The 13,564-nt window shown below is 35.7% G+C and overlaps 1 protein-coding gene across 2 annotated transcripts in view; it reads left to right on the forward strand.

Moving 5' to 3' along the window:
• CYP2C111 (cytochrome P450 family 2 subfamily C member 111) overlaps positions 1–13,564 on the forward strand; it is a 70,246-nt gene that overhangs the window by 36,047 nt on the left and 20,635 nt on the right. Inside the window, exons 3-6 of one of the 2 annotated variants that reach the window (XM_001502179.6) lie at positions 4,430–4,618; positions 5,816–5,978; positions 6,160–6,309; positions 12,549–12,709. In XM_001502179.6, the coding sequence (XP_001502229.4) occupies positions 4,430–4,618; positions 5,816–5,978; positions 6,160–6,309; positions 12,549–12,709 (663 nt within the window). Of the gene's footprint in view, positions 1–4,429; positions 4,645–5,815; positions 5,979–6,159; positions 6,310–12,548; positions 12,710–13,564 lie in introns of those variants that run through there. The other variant, XM_070224243.1, reaches the window with a different exon arrangement.

Genomic DNA, 13,564 nt, shown 5'->3' on the forward strand with positions numbered 1-13,564 from the left:
TGATGTCTGGTGATAACTTTTTATTTTTTTTTAATTTTTATTTTTTTCAGATGTACATCATATTTCAAATTCTGTATACATTACATCATGTTCACCACCCGAACACTAATTATAGTGCATCCCCTCACATGTGCCCCTAATCACCCCTTTTGCCCTTCCCCCTCCCTCCTTCCCCAACAGTAACCACCAGTCCAATCTCCAATGCTACGTGTTTTTTGTTGTTGTTGTTGTTTCTATCTTCTGCTTATGAGTGAGATCATATGGTATTTGACTTTCTCCCTCTGACTTATTTCACTCAGCATAATACCCTCAAGGTCCATCCATGTTGTCACAAATGTCCGGATTTCGTCATTTCTTATGGCTGAGTAGTAGGTGATAACTTTTTAAATACAACACGAAAGTCACCATGCATAAAAAAAAAAGAATTGATAAATTACACTTCATTAAAACTAAAAATTTCTGCTCTGTGAAAGACACTGTCAAGAGATTGAAAAGACAAGCCACAGATTGAGACAAATATTTGCAAAAGACATATCAGATAAGAACTGTTATCCAACATACACAAAGAGCTCTTAAAACTCAATGATATGAAAATGAACAACTCAATTGAAAAATGGGCAAAAAGTCTGAGAGACACCTTACCAATGAAGATATACAGATGGCAAATACGCACGTGAAAGGATGTTCAACATGATACATCATTAGGAATTGTAAATTAATTAAAAATAAGATGACTGAAATTTAAAATGCTGACAACACCAAATATTGGCAAGATGTGGAACAGAAAGAATTCTCATTCATTGCTGGTGAGACTGCAAAATGGTGCAACTGGTTTGAAAGACAGTTTGGCAGTTTCTTTAAAAAACTAAACACAGTTTTACTGTACAATTCAGCAGTTACACTCCTTGGTATTAAATAAGTGAGTTGAAAACTTGTGTCACACAAAAACCTGCACATGAATGTTTTTGCAGCTTCATCCATAATGAACAAAGCTTGGAAGTGACCAAGATATCCCTCAATAGGTGAATGGATGAATAAACCATGGTACAATTATACAATGGAATCTTATACAGTACTAAAAAGAAATGAGCTCTTTAGTCCTGAAAAGACATGGAGGAACCTTTAATGAATATGACTAAGTGAAAGAAGCCAAACTGAAAAGACCATATATTTTAGGATTGCAAGTATACGACATTCAGGAAAAGGCAAACTATAGAGATAGTAAGTGTTTCAGTGATTGCCAAGCATTTGAGCGAGGAAGGAATGAATAGGTGGAGCATAGAGGATGCGATTTTTAAGACAGTGAAATTATTCTGTATAATACTATAAGGATGGATACATGTCAGTACACCTTTTTCAGAACCCATGGAAAGTATAACACAAAAAGTGAACTCTAACTTAGACTGTCATCTTTCATTGAAAATGATGTGTTGATGATGGATGGTTGATCAATTGTAACAAATGTGCCACTCCAGTATGGGATGTTGATGGTGGGAAAGCCTATGTGTGAGTGTGGGAAGGAGTATGTGTGAACTCTTTGCACTTTCTGCTTAATTTTGCCATGAACCTAAGAGTTCTCTAAAAAGTAAAGTCTATTAATTAAAAAAGATAACAGTCTAGTTCACAACTCAAGCCAAGACAAAGTTTGCTTTACTCTGTGACTTTGGAGAGCTTCACACTGATGCTCTCCTGTCCATCCATTTGGTCAGCAATGGGAAATCTCTTCAATGAGAGAATCACTGAACTGTGAATGTGGAAACCTGAATTCTAAGATAAGGTCTAGAACGGATGTATTGGTGACACGTCACTGAATTAAAATTGCTCATTCCTAAAAATAAAGATTAGATTAGTTGACCTCAGAGATATTGTCTATCTCCAAATTATCTATGACTCTTTCATGCTGTTAAAAAAAGGGCCAGGGAGGACCCTCAGTAGAGTGAAGGAGAAGCAGGGCAGAGATACTTTCCCTCTAGGAATAAAAAGATTACTCTAAAGAAAGCAAATGAGCTTATTTTATCTAAAATAAGCTAGTGAATGTCTCTCAGAGTTTAAACCTGAGTCAAGCAGCAAATTACTGCTTCTCTTTGTCCTAGATAAACGGTTCATTGAGACCCGGACTGATTTACATTCTCAAGGTTACCAAACCAAACTTTTCTGAAACCCATTTTTTTTGTTGTTGTTGTTGAGAAAGATTTGCCCTGAGCTATCATCTGTGCTAATCTTCTTCTATTTTTGTATGTGTGTCGCCACCACAGCATGGCTGACAAATGGTATAGGTCCACGCCTGGGATCTGAACCCATGAACCCAGGCTGCCAAGGCAAAGTGTGCCTAACTCAACCACTAGACCATAGGGCCAGCCCCCTGACTCCCATTGTAATCAACAGTTGCTGTAATCATTAACTAAATTAATATTTATGTTTAACATCACTTTTTAGAGTGAATCACAAAATACTGAATCATAGTACACACTCAGTAAATGTTGGTCAACTTACTTGAACTCAGCGTTTTGCTTGGAGATAGCATGCAGGGCTTGAGGGATGTGGGGCCTGAGCTCTACCGCCTGCCGTCTGTGTGTCCTTGGCCAAAGTGCTGAAACTCCAAGACCAGCTTCCTCATCATTAAAATGGGAATAATTCTATCTTAGGCAAATATAATTTAGAGAACCAAAAGGGTTATTATGGGTGTCAAAATTCTCTAATTGTTAGTCTCCTTGTAAACATAAGAACTAAAACATTTTGTAACTGAGGTCTTGACGCATCTTACTTTTTCCCTTCCTAAAAGAGTTTAGAAATAACTGCACTAATCAATTTAGAACAAATACAATGACATCTTTAAAGAACATGCCTTTGTTCAAGCTTTCCCATTAGTTGTCTACTAACATGTATCATTCCAGTGATATTTAGATCCTCACAACCACTAAATGTTATCTCCTGTCAGGTCTGCATGTTGTGCTGGTTCTGTACTATGGGTCTGTTTAATGAAGTCCCTGCCTTTCATCCTTCACTGAAGCCACACCTGTTTTTCTGTCTGCAATCTCCATCTGCATACTATACTTCATTTCATTATTTCTGACAAGGACAGTCCAGAAAGAGCACAGAATAAGCTGTGTCTAGAGGCGACAGAGACGGGGGAAGCCATAGTTTCTGAAGCCCTCCCCCACTAAATTCTCTGAGATTGACTCTTCCCTCAGTTACACTGAGCAAGTTTCACCTCTGCAGTGATAGAGAGAGGAATAGAGTGGAGAACCTATGGCCCTTTTATCCTTGGAGTCAAATAAGGAACATCTAATTTAATGTGAAGCCTGTTATCTTGTGAACAGGGTCAATGGGGTGTAAAATCAGAATAATAATTTGGAGGGTTTTTTTTTGTTTTTCTGAAATTGTTCTTGAGGCAGAGTAGTGTAAGCTACAGTGCACCACAATGGGCATCAGAAGATCTCAGTTCTAATCTCGGTCCTGCCACCTATGAGCTGTATGATGCCAGAGTCTCCATTTATCCATTTTAAAAGTAAAAGATAACAAACTCTATTCTCCTGTGAGTTTTAGCAGGTTTAATGGTAAAGATGTGTATGTTTACTTAGCACTTTACTTGATGTATATATGGTTATGCAAGATGTGATTTATGGTAGCTGTTTTATGTTTAGGTGGCTATGTTATTACAGTACACTAAAATATTTAAAAGGCTTCCATTTTCAAGGAGAAAGTACGTTGGTGTTTGATAAAACATTGCAAGATAAACTTTGTTTTATAATTAAAAAATAGAATCTACTGATTTCCCATAAAGTCACAAATTCCCAACTGATCATTCTGAGACTCCAGAATGTTGAACAATATCTTGGACAAAAATGTTTACTTCAATGGTTCTTTATCTTGGCTTCAGTTGAAACCTCCTGAGGATTTTTGTTTGTTTGTTTGTTTTTATTTATCAATTTTAAAGATTGTCACCTGAGCTAACATCTGTTGTGAATCTTTGTTTTTTTCCTTCTTCTTCTTCCCAAAGCCCCCTAGTACGTAGTTGTATATTCTAGTTGTAGATCCTTCTGGGTGTGCTATATGGGATGCCGCCTCAGCATGGCTTGATGAGCAGTGCCATGTCCATGCCCAAGATCCAAACCTGCCAAACCCTGGGCTGCTCAAGCACAGCACTTCAATTTAACTACTTAGCCACAGGGCCAGCCTGTTTGTTTTTTAATTACCACTTCCTGGCCCTATCCCAGACGAACTAAACCAGAATCCCGAGGTTAAGGGATTAGAAAGAAGAGGAAGGCTAAAGATCACTTTATTTTTGTCTTTGTCAGTTTGCCAAAATTCCATTCAGAAGGGATTAGAGTTGATTCAGCTGATTAATTGGTCACTTTACACATCAGTCAAAGAGTCACATGTTAAATTAGCAGGAAGTGTTTTAAAGCTTTCGATTTCACCCTCACAGTTTTCTGAGCAAGAAGAGACAATGGATCTGATTGTGGTGCTGGTGCTCTCTCTCTCCTGTTTGCTCCTCCTTTCACTCTGGAAACAGAGCTCCAGGAAAGGGAAGCTCCCACCTGGTCCCTCTCCTCTCCCTGTTATTGGAAATATCCTGCAGATAGACGTTAAGGACATCAGCAAAACCTTAATCAATGTAAGTATCTTTTGTGTCTTGCAAAGGTAAGTAAATTAATCTTTACTTTTCAATAAAATATATTTCTGATGGCAAATGATTAAAATAGATCATTATACAGAAAATACTCACTGTGCATTTCAATGTTTTCCTTGCTTTTTTTAGTTTGTCAATGTCACATAGTTGTATGAAGTAATGCATTTTGGAAGAAGAGACACATTTAAGTCATATAAGATAGGAACAAAATAATAAAGTGGCAAAAGTCTGGAGTGCTGCTGCTCTTATTTGTTTCATAATCATTTGCTGTGATTTTCTGCCTGAAGGCAAAAAAGATTAGAGATTTTATTCACGAAGTTATCTTCTTTATGAGCTATGAATTTTGTTCAGATTAGTTGTGAAAATTAGACTTCTCTAAAGAAGGAAATTATGTCTAATTTCAAGAAATAGCTAAGGGCTCAGAACCAGCAAAATTGAGTGAAAGAAATAATCATTCAGAATCCATTGGGTAGCAATAGAATCGTTTTGGATTCTGCACACAGCTGCTGTCTATACCCTATGAATGCTTCAGGAGAAAAGAAATTGTTCTTCCATGAGATGATGTATGTTCTGGCACTGCCTCTGTGACGGCTTGCTCTCCTTCTGTGTTAGTAATCCCACTTGTTTCAAACTGAATTAGGTGTTAGAATCATCTGGGCTCATTTTTTAAAATATAGATTTGTAATATTCATTACAGGGCTACTAAATCAGAATTCTTCCCATGGGAAGAGTTCCACAGGTGATCCTGAAGTAATCAACTGCATGTTGTTCCAAAGGTGGGAGGGAGGCATTGGGGACTGATAAATTGCTTGAGCATCAGATGTTGACAAAACATAAGTTCAAATTTGGTTCTTCTATTTATTAGCAATGTACACTGCAAAAGAATTTGTATTTCTCTTACTTCAGTTTCTTTCTTTGTGAAACAGGGCAAATAAACTTGCCGAATGTGTTGATGTGAGGATTATGTAGTCTGTATACCAATTGCCCAGATCATGGCACAGCATAGGTCTTCCATATGTGGCAGCTGTAATAATCAACATGCTTAGGAATAAAATTCACAAATATTTAAAGCTGTGATGATAGAATAAACATATAGAATATATGATGATAATATCATGTATAAAATATAGACCAATTTGTGACATCTTTTGCTAATATTTACATTATCTTTCCATTTCCCAGCTCTCGAAAGTTTATGGCCCTGTGTTCACCCTATATTTTGGCATGAAGCCCACTGTGGTGCTGCATGGATATGAAGCAGTGAAGGAAGCCCTGATTGATCTGGGAGAGGAGTTTTCTGGAAGAGGCACTTTCCCAGTGGCTGAAAGAGCTAATAGAAAATATGGTAGGTGTGTGTATGGTTGTGTGCAAGTTCAGCACTGGTAAAAGGGATGAGAAGATAGAAAAGACTTTACAGACTTAAACATCTCCTCATCTGAGCTTGTCCCATCCAGGAGGCTGCCAAGTGTCAGCACCCTCTTCCTTGGCAAGAACCTCCCTTCCCATTTCTGTTTCTCCTCTGATAGGAATAGTACTCAGCAACGGGAAGAGATGGAAGGAGATGCGGCGCTTTTCCCTCATGACCCTGAGGAATTTTGGGTTGGGAAAGAGGAGCATTGAAGACTGTGTTCAAGAGGAAGCCCGCTGCCTTGTGGAGGAATTGAGAAAAACCAATGGTGAGTGATTCTATACTCTGTGACTCTGACCATAAACTACTCTCTTTAATCATGTCTTTGAAAGTATTTCAGGGGCGGCAAAATAGTTCATTATGGGTTGTGGCTACCAGCCCTCAGGCGGAAGAGGGACCTTTTGTGTATGTCTGCTTGTTGAGTGCGTACACCAATGATTGTGCATACAGTGTGGGTATAAAAGGTCATTTAATCCTATTCTGTCCCAATTTGTTCTTTTATTTCCAAAGCATTATATCGTAAAAGTAGAAGGTTTTGAGTCTCATCGTTTAAAAGTTAAAGAGCATTTTCTTTCCCGTAGCATAATTGTGGGTTACCTATTCCAGAACATCTCACCAGAGAACACTTGTGAAAAGTGAATAACCATTCACACCCTTATGTTGCTGAACCAACTGACACATGTTCTCATTTAATTGGATTGTATTTGCAGGGTCATCCTCCCTGTCAAGTCTGAGGGTTTTCCAATGTCCCTGCCTACAGTTTCCACCAGTAATTATGCTATATATGGTCTATAATTTAATACATAGTTTTAATTGTTTTGGCATATCTTTATGCAATTCTCATCAATTATAATTTTCCTGTAAACAAAGCATGATTTAAAAACTATCAACTTGAATTATTTTGTATTACCCAATACTTACCATATTGAGTTACATATTTTATGAATATGTATGCTACAGCAAAATTCTGCAAAATGCAAGAATACCAACAAGCATAAGGATTTATTTAACTAGACTTCAACTATTTTTAATCCCTCTCTCTAACTATAATTGGCTCTGTTCCCAGTTTTGCTTATTTTTCCCCATCTTATTGGGTTTTGGATTAAAATTAATTGGTAATTATTTACCTTTCAGTGCCAGCTCTACTAACCTATGAAGTGCTTTTCACAATTGACTCTGATTTTCTGCTTGGATTCCAAATTTCCCTGTTTTAAAATTTATCTGTGAAATGAAGTGAAAGGAAAGGCTGCAAATCAGATTTTACCTGTGAATCTCTCTCCCTCACACACACATCTTCTAGGTGTTTTAAATAACCCTCCACCTCCTTAGCTAAAATAAAACCTTTTTTGAAAGTTCAGAACCCTGGAATGTTTGAAAGAGCCTGTCATAGAAACAGAAAACTCAGTAGGTTTCCTGTTATTCAATGCCCTATTGTTTCTTCACATCATTTGTGATTCAAGTCCTCTTTAATTCAATCTGTAGAAGTGAATTCGGGAGCTTTTTACATATGAAGTTTTTTGACCATATGATTACAATTTCATTTTATTAATCTCCACCAAAAAGAAGACCTTTCCTCTACTTTAATTTCTTTACCTATAAAATGATAGAATTGACGAAATGACGGTCAAATTTTAAAATGTATTAAAATATACTATTCTGTTGATGAATATGCAGAATAATATCCCAGAGGTCCAACAGGGCAGTTTTGCCAAAATAAATTAAATTTGGGGACTGATTGGAGATGATGGACTCTACTTCCTAATATAGAAATTATTTTTGTGTTCTGCACATGAATTAAAGAAATAAAAGGGCTCCATTTATCGATTCAAGCTCTTTTGTTTGCCTTACCTGAGATTCAGTTTGAAATAAAAATATCTCATATTACTTTTATTTTAGACAAATAGATCTACTTTGTTATTATTTTTTAACTATTTTATTTGGCCTTATTGGTTTATAACATTGTATAAATTTCAGGTATATGTTATTATATTTCAATTTCTGTGTAGGCTGCAAAGTGTTCACCACCAATAGTCTAGCTGCTATCTATCACCACATATACCTGCCCCTTTACCCCTTTCACCCTCCCTTCACCCCTTTTCCCTCTGTTAACCACTAATCTGTCCTCCTTATCTATGTGTTTGCTTGTTTATCTTTCACATACGAGTGAAATCATATGGTGTTTGTCTTTCTCTGTCTGATTTATTCTGCTTAGCATAATGTCCTCCAGGTCCATCCATGTTGTCGTAAATGGCACAATTTGGTCTTTTTTCATTCCTGAGTAGTATTCCATTGTTTATATACACCACATCTTCTTTATCCATTCATCCATCGATGGTCACTTGAGTTGCTTCCACACCTTGGCTATTGTGAATGATGCTACAATGAACAGAGGGATGCATAAATCTCTTTGAGTTGTCGATTTCATATTCTTTGGATAAATACCCAGTAGTGGGATAGCTGGATCATATGGCATTTCTATTTTTAATTTTTTGAGAAATCTCCATACTGTTTTCCATAGTGGCTGCACAAGTTTGCATTCCCATGAGCAGTATGAGGCTTCCCTTTTCTCCACATCCTCTCCACCACTTGTTATTTCTTGTCTTTTTAATAATAGCTATTCTGACAGGTGTGATGTGATAGCTTATTGTGGTTTTGATTTGCTTTTCCCTAATAATTAGTGATGTTGAACACCTTTTCATGTGCCTGTTGGCCATCTGTATATATATATAGATACATATTTTTTTAAGAATTTTATGTACTTTATTCAGCGTGCTTTGACCATACAAAACATATCTGCATTTTATAAAGTTCTTTTAAGGAAAGCAAATATAATGATGCAAGAAACTATATGTTTTTAATATACTCAATAAAAGTATTGAAAATTTCCCATTTGTTTCACATCATATCCATTCTGGTAATTACTAATGATCAAATAATGCTATGATGTAAAATATTTACTCAAATTATTCCTTAATAGTGAAATTGTGTTGTTTTCCATGACCATTCTTTTTTTTTTTTGATTAAGGAATTTTATTTTATTTTTAATTTGGCTGACTTCTTTTTATTGAGGTAACATTGGTTTATAACATTATATAAATTTCTAGTGTGCATGATTATATTTCAATTTCTGTGTAGACTACATCATTTTCGACACCCAAAACTAATTATCATCCATGACTATACACATGTGCCTTGTCAGCCATTTTGCCCTCTGCCCTTCCCCCTTTCTCTCTGGTAACAACCAATCTAATTTCTGTATCTATGTGTTTGTTTGTTGTTGTTGTTATATTCTACTTATGATCGAGATCATACAGTATTTGATTTTCTCCATCTGATTTATTTCACTTCACCTAATACCCTCAGGGTCCATTCATGTTGTTGCAAATGGCTTCTTTTTTTATAGCTCAGTAATATATCATTGTTTGTGTGTATATATATATGTATATATATGTACCCTACATCTGCTTATCCTCCATTCATCCTTTGATGGGCACTAGGGTTGTTTCTAGTTCTTGGCTGTTGTGAAAAATGAGGCAATGGACATAGGGATGCATATACGTTTACACATTCATGTTTTGTATATCTTCTTTGGAAAAATGTCTGTTCATATCCTTTGCCATTTTTTGATTGGGTTGTTCATTTTTGTTGTTGTTGGGTTGTATGAGTTCTTTATAGATTTTGGAAATTAAGCCCTTGTCACATATATGATTTGCACATATTTTCTCCCAGTTACTGTGGTGTCTTTTTAATTTTGTTGATGGTTTCCTTTGCTGTGCAGGAGATTTTTAATCTGATGCTGTCCCATCTGTTTATTTTTTCTTTTGTTTCCCTTGACTAAGTAGATGTGGCATTCAAACAGATATCCTAAGCCTGATGTCAAAGAGTGTACTGTCTATATTTTCTTCTAGGAGTTTTATGGTTTCACGTCTGACATTCAAGTCTTTAATTCATTTTGAGTTAATTTTTGTATATGGTGTAAGATAATGGTCTACTTTCATTCTTTTGCACATGCCCATCCAGTTTTCCCAACACCATTGCCTTTCTCCATTGGATGTTCATGGCTCTTATGTTGAAGATTAGCTGTCCATAGATGTGTGGTTTTATTTCTGGACTTTCAGTTCTGTTCCACTGATCTCTCTGTCTGTTTTTGTACCAGTACCATATTGTTTTGATCCCTATAGCTGTAGTATAATTTGAATTTAGGGAGTGTGATACCTCCAACTTTGTTCTTTATTCTCAGGATTGCTTTGGATATTCAGGGTCTTTTTTGTTCCATATAAATTTTAAGATTCTTTGTTTTATTTCCGTGAAGAATGTCATTGGGATTCTGATTGTGATTGCAATGAATCTGTAGATTGCTTTACGTAATATGGATATTTTAATTATGTTTATTCTTCCAATCCATGAGCATGGAATATCTTTCCATTTCTTTATGTCTTCTTGGATTTCATTTAATAATGTCTTATAGTCTTCAGTGTGTAGGACTTTCACCTCCGTGGTTAAATTTATTCCTAGGTATTTTATTCTTTTTGTTGCAATTATAAATGGGATTGTATTCTTGATTTCTCTTTCTATTAGTTTGTTATTAGTGTATATAAATGCAGCTGATATATATGTTGATTTTGTACCCTGAAATTTTACTCTATTTGTTCATTATTTCTAATACTTTTTTGGTGGATTCTTCAGGATTTTCTATATATAAAATCATGTCATCTGCAAATTGTGACAGTTTTACTTCTTCCTTTCCCACCTGGATCCTTTTTTTTTTCTTGCCTAATCTCTCTGGTTGCAACTTCCAGTACTATGTTGAATGAGAGTGGATAGAGTGGGTATCCTTATCTTGTTCCTGTTCTCAGGGAACTAGCTTTCAGTTTTTCATCTTTGAGCATGATGTTGGCTGTGGGTTTGACATCTATAGCCATTATTATGTTGAGATTCCTTCCTTCTATACCCATTTTATTAAGAGTTTTTATCATAAATGGATGTTGGATCTTGTGAAATGCTTTCTCTGCATCTGTCGAGACGATGATGTGATTTTAACTCTTCATTTGGTTAATGTGGCTTATCACATTGATTAATGTGCAGATGTTGAACCATCCCAGCTGGTTCAACATCTGGAATAAATCCCACATGATCATGCTGTATGATCCTTTTAATGTATTGTTGTTTTTGATTTGCTAATATTTTGTTGAGGATTTTTATATCTATGTTCATCAGTGATTTTTGCCTGTAATTTTATTTGAGTGTATTGTCCTTGTCAGGTTTTGGTATCAGGGTAATGTGGGCCTCTTAGAATGAGTTAGGAAGCTTCTCCTCCTCTTCAGTCTTTTGGAAGAGTTTGAGAGGTATAGTATTAAGTCTTCTTTGAACGTTTGGTAGATTTCACCTGCAAAGATGTCTGGCCCAGGGATTTTGTTCTCTGGGAAGTTTTTGCTTACTGTTTCGATCTCTTTGCTTGTGATTGGTCTATTCAGATTCTCTATTTCTTCTTGATTCAGTTTTGGGAGGTTGTGTGACTTTAAGAATTTATCCATTTCATCTAGATTATCCACTTTGTTGGTGTATAGCTTTTCATAGTATTTTCTTATAATCCTTAGTATTTCTTGGGTGTCCATTGTAATTTCTCCTCTCTCATTTCTGATTTTCTTTATTTCATTCTTCTCTCTTTTTTTCTTAGTGAGTCTGACTAAGGGTTTGTCAGGGTTTTTTTTATCTTCTCAAGAAGATATCACTACCTCTTTTAGTTTCCTTGAGCCTTTTTGTTGTTTTTTTTTTTATCTCTATTTCATTTATTTCAGCTCTGATTTTTAATCTTCCCCTCCTTCTTCTGACTTTGGGCTTTGTTTGTTCTTTTTCTAGGTTTTTTAGGTATAGTGTAAGATTGTTTATTTGCGATTTTTCTTGTTTCTTGAGATTATTATTGTTTATATATGTTAGGTTTTTTTCCTAGAAAGCATTTATACACTCTCCTTTTTTACACTTGTTCCTTCAAATACACGAATTCACCCATAATCTCTATCTCTTTAATCTTCCCTTATACTATTTTACAAATAGTTCTTTCAATTATTCATTGAATATAAAAAGTTAGAAATCTCTAATGATTTTTCCCTATATCAGTCCTTAATTGTTTACAGACTTTGAAGATAGAAGTGATTCTGCACTGATAAATTGTTCAGTGTTTTAAAAAGTGGCCTCTTTAAATGTGGTCTATATATATCCCTCCAAAATAGGAGGTATCTTGGGTTAGAATGGTATAAAAACAAGATGATGGATGTGAATAAAGTATGGGAAAAACTATTGTTAAACTAGCCAGGATATAATGGTCAACTCTAGTTTATTGTAAAAGTGATATCTTAATTTTATGTGTGGTGAATTTTTACTATTGAGGTAATATCTAGGTAGATATTGCTTTAAAGTTCCTAAAATTACTTTTCTCTGTTATCTCAAAGACAAATACTTTTATATGTATATTTTAATGTTATTTTTTAAATGTTTCCAATTCTTCAGCCTCACCTTGCAATCCCACTTTTATCTTGGGCTGCGCTCCCTGCAATGTGATCTGCTCCATTATTTTCCAGAATCGTTTTGATTATACAGATCAGAATTTCCTTAACTTGTTGGAACTATTGAATGAAAATGTCAAGATTCTGAGCTCTCCATGGGTGCAGGTAAGACCAAGATTCTTTCTTTCTGAGAAACCATTGATACTCTTTTCTCTGACAAGTCCAAAATTCTATATGGACCAAACTGTGAAGATAATGTTTGAATACCACAGTCCTGCTCATTGCTTAGTGGCATGGAGTAAAATTCTGGAAAAGATGCCCAAGACCTTTATTTTTTACACAAGAAAATGAGTGCCCAAATACCGATCTTGAATTCAGGTCCATTTGCTCCCTGTCCAGTGGTTTTTCCGCTAAATTTCAAAGCCCATTTTCCATAAATGATGTAGGTGTCCAAAAAGTATAGCATTAGCATTCAACGGACATCCAAACCCTTGCTGAAAAGCTTCCATTACCCACTAGGATTGCCCTCCAATCAACACTTAGAGACATCCTCATCACATCGCTTGGCAGAAATATGCTCATTTAGGATATCAAGGAGGCGGAATGTTTGGGAGCACAGATGCTGCCAAGAAACTTTGAACAGAGAGGGAATGTCAGATGCCTCAGTTCGGATCCTAGCTGACAAGATAACTGCATTAGAAATGAAAAAATGATTGGGTTTTATTGTGTGTGAACCCTAAATAAACACAATTTCACCTTATGCTGGCCTGGCATGCCTGTATTATGCCTGAAAGATAATTGTGTGATCTTAGAGAAGTTACTTAACTGATCTTGTGCACAGTTATTTTCTCCATAAAATGCTCACTCAGATATCATGGTATTTTCAAGACCTTCTCCATTCTAAAGTATTGATTCTGTTTGTGAGACTGCTTGAGGCAAGTGAGAAACAGCAGACAGTAGCCTATGTTCTCTATCAGGTTACTCAAACTCCCTCAACCTCTGTTCCCATCTACAAAATGT

The sequence above is a fragment of the Equus caballus genome, chromosome 1 (assembly GCF_041296265.1).
Source record: "Equus caballus isolate H_3958 breed thoroughbred chromosome 1, TB-T2T, whole genome shotgun sequence".
NCBI lineage: Eukaryota > Metazoa > Chordata > Mammalia > Perissodactyla > Equidae > Equus > Equus caballus.